The following is a 20306-nucleotide window of genomic DNA, read 5'->3' on the forward strand; positions in this document are numbered from 1 at the left end:
ATGAAGGACTTGGGAAGAGCCAAGTACTTTTTGGGTATCGAAATTGCAAGGGGGCCAGAAGGGATGTTCTTGTCTCAGAGAAAATATGCATTAGACATTATAACGGAGGCAGAATTGCTTGGATGTAAGCCAGTCTCGACACCAATGGAACAGAATCACAAGCTTCTGTCAGATGCTGGACCGTACTATAACAATCCTGCGCGGTTCAGGAGATTTGTTGGGAAGCTAGTTTATCTCTCTATCACAAGACATGAGTTAAGTTATGCAATTCATGTGCTCTCTCAGGTCATGCATAAACCAAGAGAAGCGCACTGGGACGCAGTAGTGAGAGTCATGCGGTATTTAAAGGGGTGTCCGGGACAAGGGATCATGCTTAATGCTGTAAGTGATCTTCGTCTTCGCATATTTTGCGATGCAGACTGGGCAGCATGCCCCAATACGAGACGTTCCTTGTCATCATTTATCACTCTACTCGGGAACTCTCCTATCTCTTGGAAGACCAAGAAGCAGGACACTGTGTCCTATTCATCAGCTGAAGCCGAGTATAGATCCATGGCAGCCGCATTACGAGAACTGAAGTGGCTAAAGCGACTCTTGTGTGATATGGGGGTTCAACACAAGGCGCCTATGGAGATGTTCTGTGACAGCAAATCGGCGTTATACATTGCGAATAAACCTGTGTTTCACGAGAGAACGAAACACATTGAGTCTGATTGTCATAGTGTTCGAGATGCTGTTCAGGATCGGCTAATCGTTACAAGACATGTGCGTACAACGGAGCAACTAGCAGATATAATGACCAAAGCTTTGGGAGCTCCTGCCTTCAACTACTTGCTGTCCAAGTTAGGTGTTCGTAATCTACATTCACCTACTTGAGGGGGAGTGTTAGCGTACGATACTTGAGGAGCACGCTTCGCTGGAGATATACATGAGTTGTTACAGAATATGTGTAGAATATATTTTAGATACTGATAAGTGAAGATCTATTGTTGAGATCTCTTTGTGATGTATATAAGCTTGTCGTACGCTGTGAATAAGATCAACACATTCTCATCTCTCTCTTCCTTAGTTTACAATTCCCCTATGGTGAACCTTTAAATTCATCACTCCTTTAAAAACCAATTAAAGTGCCATGTAAATAATTCAATAAAAAATATTAAAATATTAAAAAAATAGTTTAAAAGAAAAATAATATAAATTTTAATGACGCTAAATAAACTTTAATCCCTAAATCTTAAATTTTAAACCCAAATATATACTCTAAACTCAAATTTTATACCCTAAACCCAAACCATAAACCTTAATCTCAAATTCTAAACCTTAAACCCAAGCCATAAACTTTAAATCAAGAACATATACCCTAAATCCATCATATATCTTATACCCTAAACCTAAATCCTATACCCTAAACTCAAACCGTATACCTTAAACCTAAATTCTAGACCTTAAACCCAAACCCTAAACTTAAAGATTTGGATTTACGGTTTACGATTTGGGTTTAGGGTATAAGATTTGGGTTTAGGGTATATGTTTGGATTTAGGGTATATGGTTTGGATTTAGGGTATAGGATTTGGGTTTAGGGTATAGGATATAGGATTGGTTTAGAGTATAGAGTTTGGATTTAAAGTTTAGAATTTGGATTTTTGATATATGGTTTGAGTTTAAGGTATAAAGATTTGGGTTTAGGGTATAGGTTTTGGTTTATAATTTAAGATTTAGGGTTTAGGGTTTAGTTAGCGTCATTAAAATTGACGTTATTTAAAAAAAAAGATTTTTTAAATAATTTAATATTTTTTATTTACTTATTTACATGACATTTTGATTGGCTTTTAAAAGAGTGGTGAATTTAAAGATTCACATAGGAGAATGAATCCAAGTCTTATCCGTCGCCGTGTCCACAAAAATATCAATTCAGGAGACGCAGAAAATTAGCCGCTGATTTATTTCATTTCCGTTTTATCCGTTATTACTCGCCGCGGCGATTGAAAAATCAGTTAATCATGTTTTACCGGTGATGTGTGTTACTGCCATTAAATGTTTAATTTTTTGACGCTATCACTGGAGTCAGTGTTGAAGAAACGAACATGACTATTATTAAGAAAAATGGAGGGGTCAAAGACTAATCAATGGAAAAAAAGTAAAGATGCGGAATGTATATTTATTAACTACTAGTAAATTTACGACAAATCTCAAACAACTTTATACTACTATTAGCCAACTTCAGATCATCTAGTTCTATGTTTTGGCTAAAACCCTCAATAACTTCCCAGCATAATAATTGGTACTCCTATGTGATATACTCCCTCTGTTCCTAAATATAGGATTTTCTACACTTTTCACGTTTATTAAGACTATAATAATTATTTGCACTTTATTTAATTATTTATATCACTTACACACTTTCCAATAACTGTCTACCAATAAAATTTAATCAGTACAACTTTTAATAAAAAAAAGAACCTCAAAAGTATACAAAACTACCTTAAAAATATAGAAAATCTTATATTGTGGAACAATGAAAAACTCCAAAAAATCTTATATTTAGGAACAGAGGGAGTATTCAAATCAATAATGCATGGTGATTTTTATGTTTAACATGCATGGTGACTCAAAGAGAATTAATTGCACATTAAATAACAAGGGAAAACAATCGACAGAGTTTAAAATGCATTTCAAAGAAATAAATGTCAGGACCAAAGTGACTAGTACGATAGCAACTGATCGAGATGGAAAAAAAATCATATTAACTCGATTTGTTTTTTATACAGATCATTTAATTAATAGTACTATTTTTTTAAGAGGAATTAATACAATTTTCCCAAGCTAAAAGTGTTAGTGCGAACTAAATGGTCTTATATACGACATGATTTTGATTGGAGATATGCAACGCTGGGCATGACCGACACTGCTCTCGTTTCACGGTAGACTTTATGAACTTGGTGAGAATGGTTTCCAAACAAAGATTAACGGGTACGATATTAACCAAATAAAAAAAATCTATTCAGAAAATAAGCTGACTCTTAGTATTGAATAAACAACAAATATATACATTTAAAATTAAATTAAATCAAATTGAACTGAGATATTAATAACCAAAATAAAATTTGATTTGTTTTGTAAAAAATCATAAATAATAAGTAAATATATAGTACGAATATTCATTCTTTACCAATTTCTATTTGGATTTCTTATAACTAATATATAAGCACCAATCAAAACTTTAAAATGATGAATGAGAAACTTATAAATTTGTTTCAAGAAATTATACCAGTGTATTAGTAAAGTGCTTAGAAACAATTTCGACTTTCCTTTTCTCCTAATCAGCTATATCTTTCTACGCATACTAATATATTATAGTATTCTAAAAAAGTATTATTCCTAAAACAACATGTTCTCTAATTCTTTTGGTGTTCTAATTCTTTATAGATAAATGAAAAAAGGATGAGTACGACTAAACAATGAGAAGGAGAATTCCATCCGAGTTTGGAAGATGCGTACAAGACGACTGAAAACACCAAACATTCGTTTACAAAAAGCAGCCCACAAAGTATTACGTACTGACCCATGCTTAGCTTTTCCTCTTTGGTATTTTATGAGAACTGTTGACATTCAATTATAATTTCAGATGTGGTTGTAGATCGAATATAACTTCAGCTTCTTTTTCATTGTGGAATTTCTTTTGTAATCTTGAAGAGCGTTACGAAATTATCTTAACCAAAATGAAAGCTTAGATGAAATCAATCAATCTTATATCTTCTCAAGAATGAGAAACGTATATCAAACCTCCAAAGCCTTCTTTTTCTTTTTGACAAAAACGACTTATACCACCAAATTAAAGACAATTATTATTAAAAACAACTCCAAAACATTTTTCAAATCCAAAAGTTATGTCTTCTCATCTTAGAGCGTTTGCTATCTTTTATGTCGAATTGTCTTTTGTTTGGAGAGTTCTAAACAACTTTCCTTTTAATTGTAGCTCGGATGTTTAAGTATGAATGAAAGTGGTGTTTCAAATAAAAAAACTTTTTCGAGTCATAATTTACTTTAATTTAAAAAAGCTTAGTATATGATTGCTTGTGACTTGAGATGAACTTTTGTGATGTACTTTTAAAACCTTTGTTTTGTAAATTTCCATGAATGCCGTTTATAGAAAGAAAACTAATATCAAGAACAAGGCTTAGTCGAAATACAAAAAAAAAGGAAAGGTTGACTGCGCTAAGACTTAAGTTATAGTCAGAAGGTATTCAATGTCATAGACATTTATGTGAGGAGAGGCAGAGTAAGCTATGGAGTATTAATTCATTCAAAATATACGTTTAGAGCCGGAAAGTTTGAATAAAATATCGCAAAACAATGCGAAACAAATAAGAAAAATGATTTTTTTTTTGAAAATTTGGATTCAGATCTTTCAAAGCTAATAAAACCGCAATCACAGTGTTTTGCCCTCGTGGGAGGCTAAATGTCACGTAAGAAATCTAATGTCCTCAAAATGCATTGTTAGAGCCAATTCTGGACATATAGAGATTAAGTGGCAAAAAGAAGAGATTTTTTTTTTCTGGACATATAGAGATAAACGTTTGCATATTAGTGTTTAATATATATGTCATTTGTCCCCAAATAATTACAAAATACAGTATATGTTTAATTGTTGTTTCTAACCCAAAAATCTCAAGGTCGCCCATAAATCTCAAAATATATTACAAAACAGTCTATATATTCTAAACTAGATGTTTAGCCCACACTTGCGGGCATAACCATTTTGTAATATTTATTAATTGTTAATATATACAAGGTTAATTAAAAAATTAGTATGGTAAGTTTCTTTTATAATTTTAATCATTTTTATATTTTTTCTTGTCAGTCCCATCTTTTAAATATTAATAAACTCAACAAAACTATAAAAACCTAACTACATATCCAACATTCTTTACGCAATAAAATTAAATAAGACAGAACTTTCATCTCTTTCATTTCATTTTACCTCTTTGAAACGGTGACATAGATAAAGTGATAAAACTACTAAAAATTAAATAAACAGAACACTAAAATAAAAACAAAACAAACAGTTCTCTTAACACTTTTATCAAAACAAAAATAAAACAAAACAAATAGAAAGTATTTCATTGGTTTGCTTGATAAATATACACAAACTTATTTTAATATTTCTTTAATTTTCAATTTTTTGAAATAAAATAAGTAATACTAATTTATTATTATGATAAATTTATAGTTAGCTATATATATAATAAATATAATTATTTATCAAGGATAGTGTATACTAAGTATTGCTCTTCAAAACCTATCTCAACGAAAACAATTGTTTAGTTGTTCACATCTTAATTTGTATCTATTTTTTTCTGATTTCAAATTATTTATAAAAACTAAAGTAGTTGGTTTCATACAAAAATATGACATGCTTTTCACTATTAAAAAATACTTTTATTTGTATCAAAGGAAGGGCTCACAATTGAAATTAACATAAGATGCACTTTTTGTATAAACACATATGTGGTAAGTTTAATATTTTGTAATTTACATCCACAATAAAATATAGAGTAATTGCACTAGATAACCATAGAAATAAAATATATTAGGTAAATGGAAAAGGTACTGTTAACATTTCTAATTCCCGGTAATAACCCTACTAGCTCGCTGTCTCATTATATCTTCCTCTCTATCCTTTTCTCATCTCTCTCTCTCTTGGTTTCTTGGTTTTTTTTTTTTAAATTTCATTTTTATCAAACTCCACATACTATTAATAAAAAGCTTTTTCTAATTTACGATTGGTCTTAATCAATTGTTGTTCTATTATCTTTCTATGTTTCATGTATAGTGTCTTCTATATTTAGCTATGGTTTTTTCATTTTCCAAATCTAGATTAAGATCAAAATCGAGTGGTTAGTTCTTATGGTTACGGCACTACTGCTCCGGTCTTCATTGCGGTTGCTGATCCTTGTGCATGTCTTGATTTATCGGTGTTTAGACCTTTGGATCTATGCCGTCGATTTCTGGGTTGCATGTGCATGTCTCAGTTTTATTCCACTGCGGTTTTAGTGCTTAACTTGGTTGCTCTGTTGGTGAAGATGATCGGTTGGAAGAGGAGGGTTTATCCTTGATCTCTATTGCAATGGTTCGGTTTCGACAAGGTTCGTGTTTTTCTTCTCTGTCGCATAAAAATTTCAGCTTGTTTCTGAAGAATTTAGAGCTTATGCTCTTTAACATCAGATCGTCGGAAGGCGGCGTTAGGTTAACCAATCTCTTCAGTCTTCACTGTGTCTTCTTTGGTTGTGTCAATGATCCTGCTCGTGGCTCCGATGTGGAGCAATATAACGAGTGATTGCTTGATCCTCTTGAATAAAGTTTGATCTTGGTGTTTCCTTCTATCAGCTCCTCTTCCCTTCGATTGTTTTCTTCTCTTTCTTCAGAGTTTTATGTTGTTTGATATGATTTGTTAAATGTAAAACCATAGCTTTTAGTCTTAGTCGTTGTCTCTGGGGACTTGTTGTCCGTCCGCTCTTGATTCCAGTGAATGGTTCTTCTGCTGGTTTAGGACTCCAGAGGTTTTGATAACTAGCTGGCTTTAGTTAAAATCATTGTGTAATCTTTGTTTTAATGATAATCTGATCCTTTAGTGTTAAAAAAATGTTCAAACACGTTAAACCAAAACAGCAAAACACGATACCCACGCGCCCTCCTTCAACGTAAAGTCAAAATAATTATTTTCTCAAATTTATATTGTGTTTTCTTTCATCTGACACCTACTGACACACACTACATGCAGACTTAATAACTCTAAACACAGCAAGCAATAGGGGATAAAGCGGTAACTTCTCACTTCCTCGTTTAACCTTTTTTTTTTTGTCATCAAACATACAGACTCATATAGACTCTGCACACCAAACTGGTAGCTCTGCATCCATGTGGACTACAAAAGACGATTGCTGTCTGGCACTGCGTGCTAAACGGTCCGCCTTTGAATTTGCCGTCCGTGGTACATGAATGAGCTTTGAGCTATGAAAACTGTCTTGTAAACTCTTAATATCCGCCAGATAACTTGCAAACGCTGGCCACTCGTCTGGTTCGGAAACCATCTTCACCAACTGAGAACAATCCGTTGCAAACGTAACCTGAAATTGTCGTAAATTTCTCATACATTCCATCGCCCAAATTAATGCCTCCACCTCCGAGTGAAGGGGTGACATACTGGCCCGAACATTTCGGGCTCCCATTAGTCCCTCATAGCCTTCCAAGGTACTAAACCAACCTTGTCCCGAAAAAATTTCCTTATCCTTCCATGAACCATCTGTGAAACACCATCTCCCAGGGATAGTGACAGGTTGATTTACTTGGTGTACCATAGGTTGCCTTATCTGCAATTCTTGAGCCGCAGCCCACGAAGTAGATTCCGTCTCAGCCAGCTTTAGTGTATCCCTAGCATCAATATCCAGATTACTAAAGACCTTACCGTTCCTTGCTTTCCAAATATACCATAGTATCCATGCAAATTGACAATCCTTCATCTTAGGTATAACTCTCCAGAATAAGTGATCTATATTAGTAAACAATGATTCCGTAGGAAAAACATCTGGATTTGTTGGTATCATTGATAACGCCCAGACTTGCCTCGCTGGAGGACATTCAAAGAATACATGATTCAAAGATTCCTCCATATGCCCACATCTATCACAGCTAATTTCCCCTTTCATCCCTCGTGTTTTTAAGTTTTTTTTAACCGCAACACACCCGGATACAATCTGCCAGAGAAAATGCTTCATTTTTGGTGGACACTTAACTTGCCAACAAAAAGCCTTCAATTCATCCACCGTCGGACCAAAGAAAGCTGGTTGTTTTTCTTTATCTGGGTAAACCCTTTCCACCTCATATCCTGATTTCACCGTATATTTTCCATTGTTAGTAAAATGCCATCCATCCTTGTCTTCCATACAAAATCTACTAAGAGGTATGCTTTCTATGATCTTTGCATCCAACGGGTCCACCACGGCCCGAATGGCCTGTGAATTCCAAGTCCTAGAACCTGGGTTAATAAGAGAGTCCACTGTAAGTTCCGGAAACAGATTGTGTTGATTTTTGTTTGCTGGTCTCGGGCGTGTGGATGGGATCCAGGGATCATTCCATACGGAGATAGATGAACCTGTTCCCACCCTTTTAATTAGTCCTTTGCTAACCTTATACCTAAATAAAAAGTTATCTGCATCGATACCTAAATATCTTTCGTTTTATGTATTTCCAACCAAATAGCTCTAAAATATAAGTTAGAAAGATAATTACATACTATATACACTATGCAATATTAGATATAACATGATTTACAATAACAAATAAAATATAATAAGATATTAGTTGAAAAGATAATTACATGCTATATATACTACAAGATAAATTCATTTTTTCTACGTTTATTTATTTATTTAAAGATGATTCATTAATTTTAAACTTATATATCAGAAATTTAATTATCCAGTAAGGGTATCAACGACATTAACAACTTTAATTTTTAATGTGAGAGTTCTATTATAAAAAAAATCACTTCACAAATAATTGTATAGATAAACAAAATCACTATTAGAATTTGTTAATATACATTTAATAATTAATCATCTCAAATATCTTAAAATATGTACAGTGTAAATATATAATAAGATAGAGATTAAAATCATGATATTATTAAAGTTATTGATTCAGCCTAAAATATTATAAATAAGCAAAATTACCTAGAATCATGGAGAACTTTACACATAAGCAAAAACACTTAATAAGTAATATATATATAATAAGATAGAGTTTTAAATAATGACATTATTAAAATTAGTGATTTATCCTAAAATTTGACAAATAAACAAAATTACCTAAAATTATGAAAAATATGACACATGAGCAAAATCACTTGATAAATAACTGTATAGATTGCTATTATAAATACAATAGTATTTGTTGTTGTGCGTGACATACAAACGCTTACGTTCAACTAGGGGTGAGCATTTTATCCGTTAAATTTGATTTGATTCGTTATTTGTTTCGATCCGATCCTAAAATTCCGGATATCCGTAAACTGTCGAAGCAAAGCAAATACTAAAAATTAATATCCGTTAAAATCGAAACAAATCACAAATATTAAAATTTTGGGAAACAGATATCCGATCATATCCGGAAATATATATATATATATATGTATATCTTGATTATATTTAATTTTTTTTTTTGAACACCAAACTTTCATCAAAATGAAAGAGCCAAAGCTTAAAAGCTCAGGTGATACAGAGCAGCCTTTGTGAGTTCATCCGCAGCAGAGTTCAAATTTCTAGAAACATAAACAAAGGAAACAGAGCAGAAAAAAGATGATAGTTTAAAATTATATAATTATTATTTTCACATTATTACTTATATAAAATTATTACATGCAAGAAAGAAAAAAAATTTATGACAATTATAATTTTTTTCTTAAATTTTATGTTATTATAACTGCTAACCAAGTGGAAGGTTTGGTGGAGATATAGCGTTTTAGGCTCTATCTTTTTCTCTTGGTATTTTTCCCTTTTGCTGCTTTGAAGTGTTTTGTTTTGTTTGTTTCGATACTCCTCATTTGTTTCCTTATAAAATCCTCGGAGTTAAAAAAAAAACTGCTAACCAAGTTTAAAAATTGCAAAATATGTAGATTCACTACTTTTTTTTTTTTTTATCTTATATATCATGAAAAATATATTTTACAAAACAAATTTGTATCAATTTTTTAAGATTATTTTTATTAATCAAAACAAATGAGATATCCGTAAGTATTCGTAAATATCTACAAATATTTATTTATTTTCTGGATATTCATTTTTCCGAATATCCGTATTTTTTCGAAGCAAAGCAAATAGGAAAGTTAGATATATGTAATTTATAAAACAAATCACAAATGCCTTCAAAAATCCGGATATCTGATCCGTGTGTATGCCTACATTCAACGGAAGACTTTAATATCAATTTATAGAGTAAAGTGACACGATTTCTAAGTCATCGGTATATTGTTAATTTTTTTCTCAATATAATTATACCCAGAGTCGATCCTAGACTTTTGAAGGCTACAAGCCCAAAACAGTAAAAGTGGCTGAAAATTTTGAAAAGAAAATTATGGAAATGAGCGGTTGAACCCAGCCTCTCACGTGCCTATTTTGAACAATAGACCACTAGACAAGTGAGACTTTTTGAAAAATTGCAGCCGATTATATAATTACTTAATTGCAGCCGCAAGCAGATGATTCATCCGCTTCATGCCAGGGCCGGCTCTGGTTATACCACAAATTCTCCCTTTAATCAATTACAAACATATAGATCAGCTCTTATGACCACCACAGCCGCCACCCTACGATACTAAAAATATTATAATAAGAACACAAACAAGCAAACCCAAAGGCTTTCGAACTTCCACGTCGAAGCGATTTCATTGGAAACTGATGAGATCTGCAGATATTATGCTGGGCTACCATTGTCTTTGAGTTTCACATACATTGTCGGCTCCTTTTAAGTAATGTCCTTTTCCCTCTCTCTTTCCATGTCTTTTAAAAAAATATTAATTTCTTTGATTATTCAAAAATTCATACAATATTCTTTTTTATGTTTCAATGATTTATCTTATATTTTGAGAGAATAAGATTCGAGTATTTCCAATGTCGTTCAGATAGGCCTTTTGGTAATTAAATATTTAATAGTTAAGTTATAGTTGTACTGATTTTAGACTATAACTAGATTGAATAGAGACTGTTAATAACTTAATACTGATTGTTTCAAAAAATATTTAGGAGGACATTTTAAATCTGAAATTTGAAATGATTTGATTTTATTAAGTTTCTAAATGATTACAGGAGAATCTGAGAATTTGATGTGATTTATGTTAAATAACTCTAGAATCTCATTTAAATTATGAGATTTGGATTTTAATTTTTATAACAAAACAAAATTTCTCAAACATTTTAAAAATAATTAAAACACTATAAAATCTGCAACTTAGATTTTTTTTAATAACAACAGATTTTATAGTGTTTTATGAAACTACAAGTTTAATAACACTAGATTTTAAAGTGTTTCTCTAAATTCATGTTTGAATAATAGATTCATATTTGAATAACATTGAATTTGTCATATTAATAAAAATCACTTCAAATGCCTAGTTGAATACACATCCCTTAATCTATTCTATTAAAACATAAATTATGACTTAATTCATGTGTGATTTTTTTAAATTGGACCACCTCTTAGAAAGTTGTTTCATTTAATTTTATATAAATTTAAAAATTATTCTAAAAAAACAAATCAAATAGATGTTCCTATATTTACTCTGATATTATATCTGATAAAATCTTTTCATATTTTTTATTTATAATATAAATATATATTTTATTTTTTCATAATTTTTTTGTAAAAAAATATTTAAGTAATTTTGTATTTATTTTAAATAAATGTATATTTCATTTTTCACTTAAAATTTTTAAATATTTAATTAATGTCGTGTTTGTTTTCAAATTAAATTTATTTTTCATTTTAACTAAAATAATTTTTAAATATCTAATTATTTTAATTATAAATAGACTCATTTACAAGTTTGTATTGATTTGTGATATTAATTTAATATAATACTTTTCATAAATTTTTGATCCTTAACCAATAAGATTTTTCAATTTAGAATTTTGCATCACATAAATTGAAAAATGCTATTACTGAAAATTTAACCAAATAAATTAAATTATTGTATGTTAACTATAAAATTGTTGTGTGTTTAAAATGTTATATTAAATAATTAGTAATATCATGTAAAATAAATAATTATGTGTGTAAAAATAAAATAGTTATCCGTACGGTTATGCGGGTCAAAATCTAGTACTGATTCGAAGGAGTATATCAGTGCTTTAATTATGAATGCAATGGTTAACCCCAAAAAATGTTAACATAAATGTCATATAAATTAATCTCTTATCGAACTATATCACAAACCTTAGCCCGGTTGGTAGAGCAGAATACTATAGTTGTTGCAGATAATTTTGGGTCGCTGGGTCTTTAATCTTGTAACGATGGGCCGATAATTCAACATATAGCCCTGCCTAGATATAAAAATTTTAGTGGTCAAATTTAGAAAGAAGGGTGTATATGCATGCATCAAAGAACGCGGTTTTCCACCTATTAGACCATCCGCAACGCGGGATGTAGACAAATCCTTAGCCCAAATCCTTAGTGTCATTTGATTATTTTAACAATATAATAGACGAAACAGCTAAGGATGAATCCTTGTTCAAGGGTTTTAAGGATTCAGTCCTTGAGGACGTGGCATCATTCTTCATTTTTTTCAATAGATTCTCCTCCCCTTTTTTGTCACTGACGGTGATCACTCCAGCTACACGTATCGCGCCGCAGCTTCACTGATCCTTTAACCACCGATTGACACTCCCCTCCGCCTCTAAGAAACTCCTCTTCCTCAGAAACCCCACTCCCAGCCCCACGTTCGTCGCCGTCCGGTTCCAGAAACCTTACTCCGATCGGCTCAACGGAATCCACGAACCATGCCTTTTCTGCTTCGTTCAAGCGGCCTCACCTTCAAGCTCCACCCTCTCGTGATGCTCAACATCTCCGATCACTTCACCAGGGTCAAAACTCAGCTCAACCCTCCATCCGATCAGCTCAACCAGGGTCATCGCTTTCTTCCTCTTTAAGGTTCGTTTTGATCTCTCCTCTGTTCGATTCTGTTTGAGGATTCTGGGTTTTATCCCGATTTGGTTAAAAAAGCTAAAGACTTGTTCTTTTTTTTAATGATCGCAGGTACTGATCGAATCATCACCATGGCTAAGAACTCATTCAAGCTCTCTAATCCTCTTGGTTAGTCCCGTTCCCTTGCCTGCTTCTTTAGTTTGTGTTATGATTCTGATCGTTGCAGAATAGTAGTTTGATCTTTATGATCTGGTTTTTTATTTTATATATATGTATAAATAATCTTGATATTTGCTATGAAAGTCACTCAAAGGCTTGGTTGTTTTGGGTAATCTAGTGAGTATGTTAGTTTGGAGGATCTTTAGCAGAGTGATTGTACTTTAGTATAAGATTTGCTATGACAGTTACTCAAAGGCTTGTACTTTTTTGAGTAAGCTGGTGAGAGTGTTAGTTCTCACTTCTGAGGACCTTTAACTCAGTCTCAGGTATTCATTGACCATATTCATGTTTCTCTACGATCTGTTAATCTGTATTATGATTATATAAAGTGTGTTAAATAACTCTATGATAGGCTAGTGTGAGTGGAATCTCAATGTTACTGTAGTGATCTTTGTAGGGTTTGAGGATCTTAGATTCATATACGAGTCATGTTTTTCTGAGATGAGTTATTCTGTTTGTTGATCTTATAAAGAATGTGTTATTTATTATTCTGGAAGGACACTTTATAGCTAATGTTAGTTGATTTTGGGGTGTGACAGGACTATGTGCCTACTGTGTTTGATAATTTTCAGCGCCAATGTGATTGTGGATGGAAACACTATCAACTTGGGATTGTGGGATACTGCAGGCAAGCTACCTTTTCATTTCATCATTCTCTTTCTGAATATTTTGCTCTGCAGAGAGAGAGTGAGTCGTTTGTTTATTTGTTTTGGACTCTGGATGAAACATGACAAGAAGACTACAATAGACTAAGGTCTTTGAGCTATCGAGGTTCAGATGTCTTCTTACTTGCCTTCTCACATTCAGTTTCGGTTAAGTTGATGGTGTTTATGTGAATAAATGGTTTAAATTTGCAGCAAGCTTACTTCAATTTTGTAATACTTCAAATACAAGTGCTTTGACAAAAGCAATTTTGTATATATTAAGGACTTTAAATTGAAATACACCATTGGAGATATATTTTGATTCTGAGTCCTTCATTATTCAAACAAAACAAAATTAACTTAAAAAAATAGTTTAAAATTCCTAAGGATTCCCGTGGTGAATCCACCATTGTGGATGCTCTTATATAGGTTAATGGTCTGATATTCTTTTTTTTCTTTAAGAGAGGGCCTTCAAAATGATCTGATGTTTTAAACCGGCTGTTTTGGCTACACTTTCATATGTATCTTATACTTGTAAATCTATTTTTCTTTTTTTGAGAAAATATACTTTTAAATCTATGTTTAATAGGAAAATTTAGTTAGGTAACACTGTTTGGGTCACGTTCCATGCTTTGGGTTCTGACGATTGTCGCCACTCCTAGGAGTGGTACCAAAGCTATATTTTTGTGCACGGTGACCTGTAAAGGATCTCTCAAGGCACTTGGTTGAGTTGGAAAGAGTTGATAGTTACATGGTTTTAAAGGGTTTGATTAGCAGAGCATTAGCATAACTATTATAATGTTCGTTATTATCCAATTAGTATTTATAACAAAATATTTTAAAATACATTTATAAGATGCAAATGCTTTCCAAATATTTTTTACTCAATACTCTCTTATATGGAGTTTTTGGTAGAGTATTTGCAGTTAAAATATATAATTTTAAAAATAATAATATATAATTAATTTATTTTTATCTAAAAATATAAAAATATGTTCATAATAAGAAAATAAATTTATATACTTTAAAATAATTATTGCGATTAAATATTTTTAAATTTTTAAAAAGAACAACATTTCACATTTAAAACATAATATAATTTATATAACTACACATATCATTCATTATTTTTTATAAAAAAATATAACATAATATATATTTATATAATATGTATCATAAAATAAAAATATCTATACTATTTAGAAATAAATAAATTATATGTCATATATTAATTTTTATGATAATATTAATTATATATGAACCATTTAGTGTTCTACCAATAAATAAATAATGATAATTTATATATAGATTATATATAATTTATTTATTTTATTTAATAATATAAAAATTATTTTTTATATCTAAAACTAAATTTTATATTTAAAATAAATTTTACATTTAATTATTTAAATGATAATATTCACATTTAAAATTTAATTTATATTATTAAATAAGATTTATTATTTTTGATGACAAAAAAAAAGATTTATTATTTTAAAAACAAATATATTATCAATATATATTATAATTTAATATATATTATTTTAAAGTAGATATGTTATGTTAATTTTTGTGATAATTTTGAAAATATATATTGCTTATGCTCTATCAATCACTTTTATTAAAAAATTTAATGAGAACATATAGCTTTTGCAGTATACTGTTTCTGCAGCATACTACTAATGTTTCTTCATCAGCTATACCAATCGAGACCTTAGTTGAATCGGAAAGAGTTGATAGTTACATTACATGGTTTCAACCTTGCATGCAGGGACGGAGGCAATGTGTAACAAATTGGATCAGCTGACCCTACTATTTTAAAAAAAAAAATTTACTTAAGAAAAATTGTAAAATATTTATTTTTTTTTAAAAAAGTTATATTGATCCCACTAAAAATGAAAAATTGTCCTATTAAAATATTTTTGACCCCAGTATAAAATGTTTCTGGTTCGACCTCTGCTTGAATGTGACTTTCCTCAAAGAACTAGTCATTATAGTTACTAAACATATGAACTATATCCAGAAAATGAAGTGACAACTATCCGGTGCAGGCTTTTGATGCACCGTGGCCAGTAATTCAGGCAAACATACACTTCTCCACCACCATGTTATCACTCAGAGGATCAGCATATAATCTATCTCTCAAGCCAAACTAGTCTACTATCCACCACTAAAGTGTTTTATGTTTTCATCCTGTAAGCAAACTGCGACTAGTGTGGTCATCTCCAGTACCGAATTTTCAGGAAAGAAACATTCACACGGACGTATTGTAGGCTCTGGACCTATGTTCCTCTTTTGTTGATTGTGATTTTTTCAGGCTTTTGGTAAATATAGCTGTCTTGAAAGAGTCGTCCAAAGTTTGATTTATCTTCTTGAGTAAAGTGGATCTTAAAATTATTAAGCTATGTGTCTTTTGTCTACTTCAAGTAAAGACGTTGAAAGATGCAAGATGTGTCACAAACGGACAAACTAAGTATTGGCCAAGAATGTCTTGTAGTAATGACAATCTGTGGACTGGGTAGAAAGTGTTTGGCAAGTAAATCTGTTTACGTCATCTCTTACGTCTTCCATTCAGTTTTTTTTGTTTGCTCTCCACGCAAGTTTATTCTATATAAGCCCTTACAAATATAATCCAAAATCAAAACAAAAATTGAAAGTTTCTTTTTACAGTTCAATCATCAACATGGGTTCTGAAACAACCAACAAATCTTATCCACTTCACTTTGTTCTCTTCCCTTTCATGGCTCAAGGCCATATGATTCCCATGGTTGATATTGCAAGGCTCTTGGCTCAGCGCGGTGTGACCATAACAATTGTCACGACGCCTCACAATGCAGAGAGGTTCAAGAATGTTCTAAGCCGTGCCATTGAGTCTGGTTTGCCCATCAAACTAGTTCAGGTGAAGTTTCCATCTCAAGAAGCTGGTCTGCCAGAAGGAAAAGAGAATATGGATTTGCTTGACTCCATGGAGCTGATGTTACCTTTCTTCAAAGCTATTGACATGCTCGAAGAACCGGTCCAGAAACTCATAGAAGAGATGAATCCTCCCCCAAGTTGTCTAATCTCTGATTTTTGTGTTCCTTATACAAGCAAACTCTCAAAGAAGTTCAATATACCAAAGATCCTCTTCCATGGCATGTCTAGCTTCTCTCTTTTATGTATGCATGTTTTGCGCAAGAACCTTGAGATTTTGGAGAATCTAAAGTCAGACGAAGAGTACTTCACCGTTCCTTATTTTCCTGATAAAGTTGAGTTCAGAAGACCTCAAGTTCCTGTAGAAACATATGTTCCTGCAGGCGAGTTGAAGCAGTTGGCAGATGATATAATAGAAGCAGATAATACATCCTATGGTGTGATAGTCAACACATTTCAAGAGCTCGAGCCTGCTTACGTCAAAGACTACAAGGAGGCAAGGTCAGGTAAAGCATGGGCTATTGGACCAGTTTCCTTGTGCAATAAGGTGGGAGAAGACAAAGCTGAGAGGGGAAACAAATCAGACATTGATAAAGATGAGTGCCTTAAATGGCTTGATTCTAAGGAACAAGGCTCTGTGCTCTACGTCTGCCTTGGAAGCATCTGTAATCTCCCTCTGGCTCAGCTCAAGGAGCTTGGCCTAGGCCTAGAGGAGTCCCAAAGACCTTTCATTTGGGTCATAAGAGGTTGGGAGAAGTATAAAGAGTTGGTTGAGTGGTTCTTGGAGAGCGGATTTGAAGAAAGAATAAAAGACAGAGGACTTCTCATCAAAGGATGGTCTCCACAAATGATTATCCTCTCACATGGTTCTGTAGGAGGGTTCTTAACGCACTGCGGATGGAACTCAACTCTCGAGGGGATTACCTCTGGTCTACCTCTGCTTACATGGCCACTATTTGCAGATCAATTTTGCAATGAGAAACTGGTTGTGCAAGTACTAAAAACAGGTGTGAAAGCTGGGGTTGAGCAGCCTATGAAATGGGGGGAAGAGGAGAAGATAGGAGTGTTGGTGGATAAGGAAGGAGTGAAGAAGGCAGTGGAGGAATTAATGGGTGAGAGTGATGATGCAAAAGAGAGAAGAAGAAAAGCCAAAGAGCTTGGAGAATTAGCTCACAAGGCTGTGGAAGAAGGAGGCTCTTCTCATTCTAACATCACTTTACTCTTAGAAGACATTATGCAACTAGCACAATCCAATAATTAATTACGTCATTGTTAAAGAAACGGAAACATTTAAACAATCTTTATTTGCTTTTATTGGAGCACCAGTGACTTAATAGTCTACACGTTCAGCATCAAAGTTAGTGTTATTGTTTATTATTGTTTTAAGATAGCGAAAAATCGAGTTAAAGCGTTCTGATATTGCTCACTTTCCAACAACCTTTCTAATCTAATCTATTAAAACTGAAGTACACTTAGTAATTAATCCTTACTTCATGTTTAATATTACAAAATTTGCCATTGCCTTTATTGGCATCATTTAACAATATTACTAAACCAACTTTTATTAAATTTACACAGTCAACCAAAACTAACGTGTTTCATAAATAATATTACAATAATACATTATATTTAATGAGTAAATCTAGATTCCTATCTTAACTAACCAAAAATGTAAAATCTTTAACAATAAAAGGAATGGGTATTATGTAATTAGAACCGTATATTCTGTTTACAAAAATAAAATGTGTAAATAACGTCTTACGAACCAAACCTTTTTTAACTACATTCTTATTGGATGCTTTTGTATTGTGTTAGTAAATCTCCTAGCTTAGCTTAACTATTTATCAGTAGATGAGACTAAAACACAAGGTAACTTTTTTTTATCAACAAACACAAGGTAACTAAATTCAAAGGTATATATATATATATATATATAGTTTAAAAAATATTTTTAATACAAAAATAAATTAAGAATTGTTTTTGAAAATATATTAATATAGCATAAAATAATTAAATTTCAGTATTACTAAATAAATTTTAAAATAAAATATATGGAATTTAAAATTTAGAATTCATTTCTTCATATTTTGAAGATGTTTTTATTTAATTATTTGAATTTTTTTTTAAAAACGGTACCAAAAATTGTGTTACAAAATAGCGCGTTATCAAGTTACATAATATAACAGAAAATGTGACAAAAAATATAAAACAACAAATTATAAAATATGTTTAGTTGTTATAAAATTAAAATCAAATATATATAAATATAAAATAAAAATATCCGCACGGGTGTGCGGGTCAATATCTAGTATTTCTTTATAAAAGTTGCATTTTTTTTTTTTGCCATCTGAAAGTTTTATATTAAACAAACCAAATATACAAGGCCCAAAGACCGGCCCAAACGAAAACCCAAACTGGGTAAACAAAAAAGCCCACAACCAAACGAACTCCAAGCCCAAAAGAAAAAACCGCGACCCAAGCCCGCCACCGCTCACCGCTCCGCACACCTCCACGTGTTGGATCCGCGGCAGTACAGCAGACGCGTGGCAGATAGAAGAGCTTCGTCATCACGAGCGACTGGAGATCGCCGCCGGGGCCGAAAACCGAGAACTTCGCCGGAATCGCACTCACCAACTCCTTTCCAACGAGAGGTCGACGCTGTAATCAATCGAGACAGAGACCACCGGATACACCGGGAGTAGACACACGACCATCGAAATCCACCCCTAACGACAATATTGAGGGTAAAGGATTCGAGGTCAGACACGTACGGCCCGAGCCTAAGAGAGAAACGATCTCCTCCTATCTCGGCCACCACCACCGAAAGGAACCCCTTTTCCAAACAGCTCAAAACCTTTCCCGAGAAACAGAAGCCGGCGACCGCTACCGAAAAAGAGACGGCACAGCCCCAGAATCAGGCGCCAGCGAGAAGCGGTGGTGGAACCACCCTCTCCCGGAAACCAAAGTCGTAAAACACCCCGAATGGATGTACGACGCCGAAGACAAAACTAAAAAAACTAAAAAATGAGAAAAAGAGAGAAGAGCCGGACCGACGAGGGCAAGGAAAGCCCCTCCGTCGGCCGGAAACACAGAACACCGCCGGTGAAATCTAGTGAGAAGACGGAGCTTTTATTTCTAGAGAGAGATATATCACGTGATGTCCAAAACATTTGATATAAAAAAGAAAGATGAGATTGAGAGAGTTGCCAAGGCTAACCGTTAAGGGATCTTCTTTTGTCCTGAGTTTGCATTGTATCTGGTGCACAAAAAAAAAAAGGTTTGCATTGTATCTCAAAGACCTTTGTTGTGCTGCTTTGCTTTCTTTAGCTTTACAAAAAAAAAAGGTTTGCATTGAAGTCGTATAGTATATAATTTTTATATAGTATTATTAGTTTAAAGATCAGAAATTTAAATCAAATATTGAATTTATAATATTTTACGAATCTTTCAATTTCTTATTTTTAACTTTTATTGATTTAAAAAAAAATGGATAACAACATTAATATTTTTTGTTTGAAAATATATTGTTATTTCTAACCAGTTTTTATTATATATAAACAATGATCTAATTAAATAAACAAATATATAATCGTTAAAATAAAGTAATATTAAAAAAATTCTTGGAATTGCAGAAATCTACAAAATCTCAAAATAAATCAAATGTACAATTATATTGTGAAATATTTATCATAACAGTTGAATAAACACTCAAAAGGACCAACCATGTTGACACACAACACATTAATATGTAATGGGTAAGATAAGAAATTTCCTCTCTATTTTTATTTTCATTTTTTCAGCATTGTTATTTTCATTTCTAAATGCTATAATAG

The 20306-nt window shown here is 32.2% G+C and overlaps 2 protein-coding genes and 1 long non-coding RNA gene across 3 annotated transcripts; all 3 read left to right on the forward strand.

Annotated features, from left to right (window-relative positions):
- On the forward strand, window positions 1–876 carry LOC108845341 (uncharacterized mitochondrial protein AtMg00810-like). Its single transcript, XM_018618563.1, has one exon. The coding sequence runs from the start codon at window positions 1–3 to the stop codon at window positions 874–876; it is 876 nt and encodes a 291-aa protein (XP_018474065.1).
- Window positions 877–11706: 10830 nt separating this feature from the next.
- On the forward strand, window positions 11707–13845 carry LOC108846497 (uncharacterized). The gene is made up of 3 exons (XR_001948659.2): window positions 11707–12703; window positions 12809–12865; window positions 13456–13845. It is a non-coding gene; the product is annotated as an uncharacterized LOC108846497 (long non-coding RNA).
- Window positions 13846–16210: 2365 nt separating this feature from the next.
- Window positions 16211–17910, forward strand: LOC108844133 (UDP-glycosyltransferase 73C12). Its single transcript, XM_018617347.2, has one exon. The coding sequence runs from the start codon at window positions 16244–16246 to the stop codon at window positions 17732–17734; it is 1491 nt and encodes a 496-aa protein (XP_018472849.1). The 5' UTR covers window positions 16211–16243; the 3' UTR covers window positions 17735–17910.
- The last annotated feature ends 2396 nt before the right edge of the window (window positions 17911–20306 follow it).

This window comes from Raphanus sativus, chromosome 3 (assembly GCF_000801105.2).
Source record: "Raphanus sativus cultivar WK10039 chromosome 3, ASM80110v3, whole genome shotgun sequence".
In the NCBI taxonomy this organism is placed as follows: Eukaryota; Viridiplantae; Streptophyta; class Magnoliopsida; order Brassicales; family Brassicaceae; genus Raphanus; species Raphanus sativus.

Bases quoted from the DNA above. Each gene is read 5' to 3' on its own strand.
- LOC108844133 (XM_018617347.2), top strand. From the start codon at position 16,244: ATGGGTTCTGAAACAACCAACAAATCTTATCCACTTCACTTTGTTCTC.
- LOC108845341 (XM_018618563.1), top strand. From the start codon at position 1: ATGAAGGACTTGGGAAGAGCCAAGTACTTTTTGGGTATCGAAATTGCA.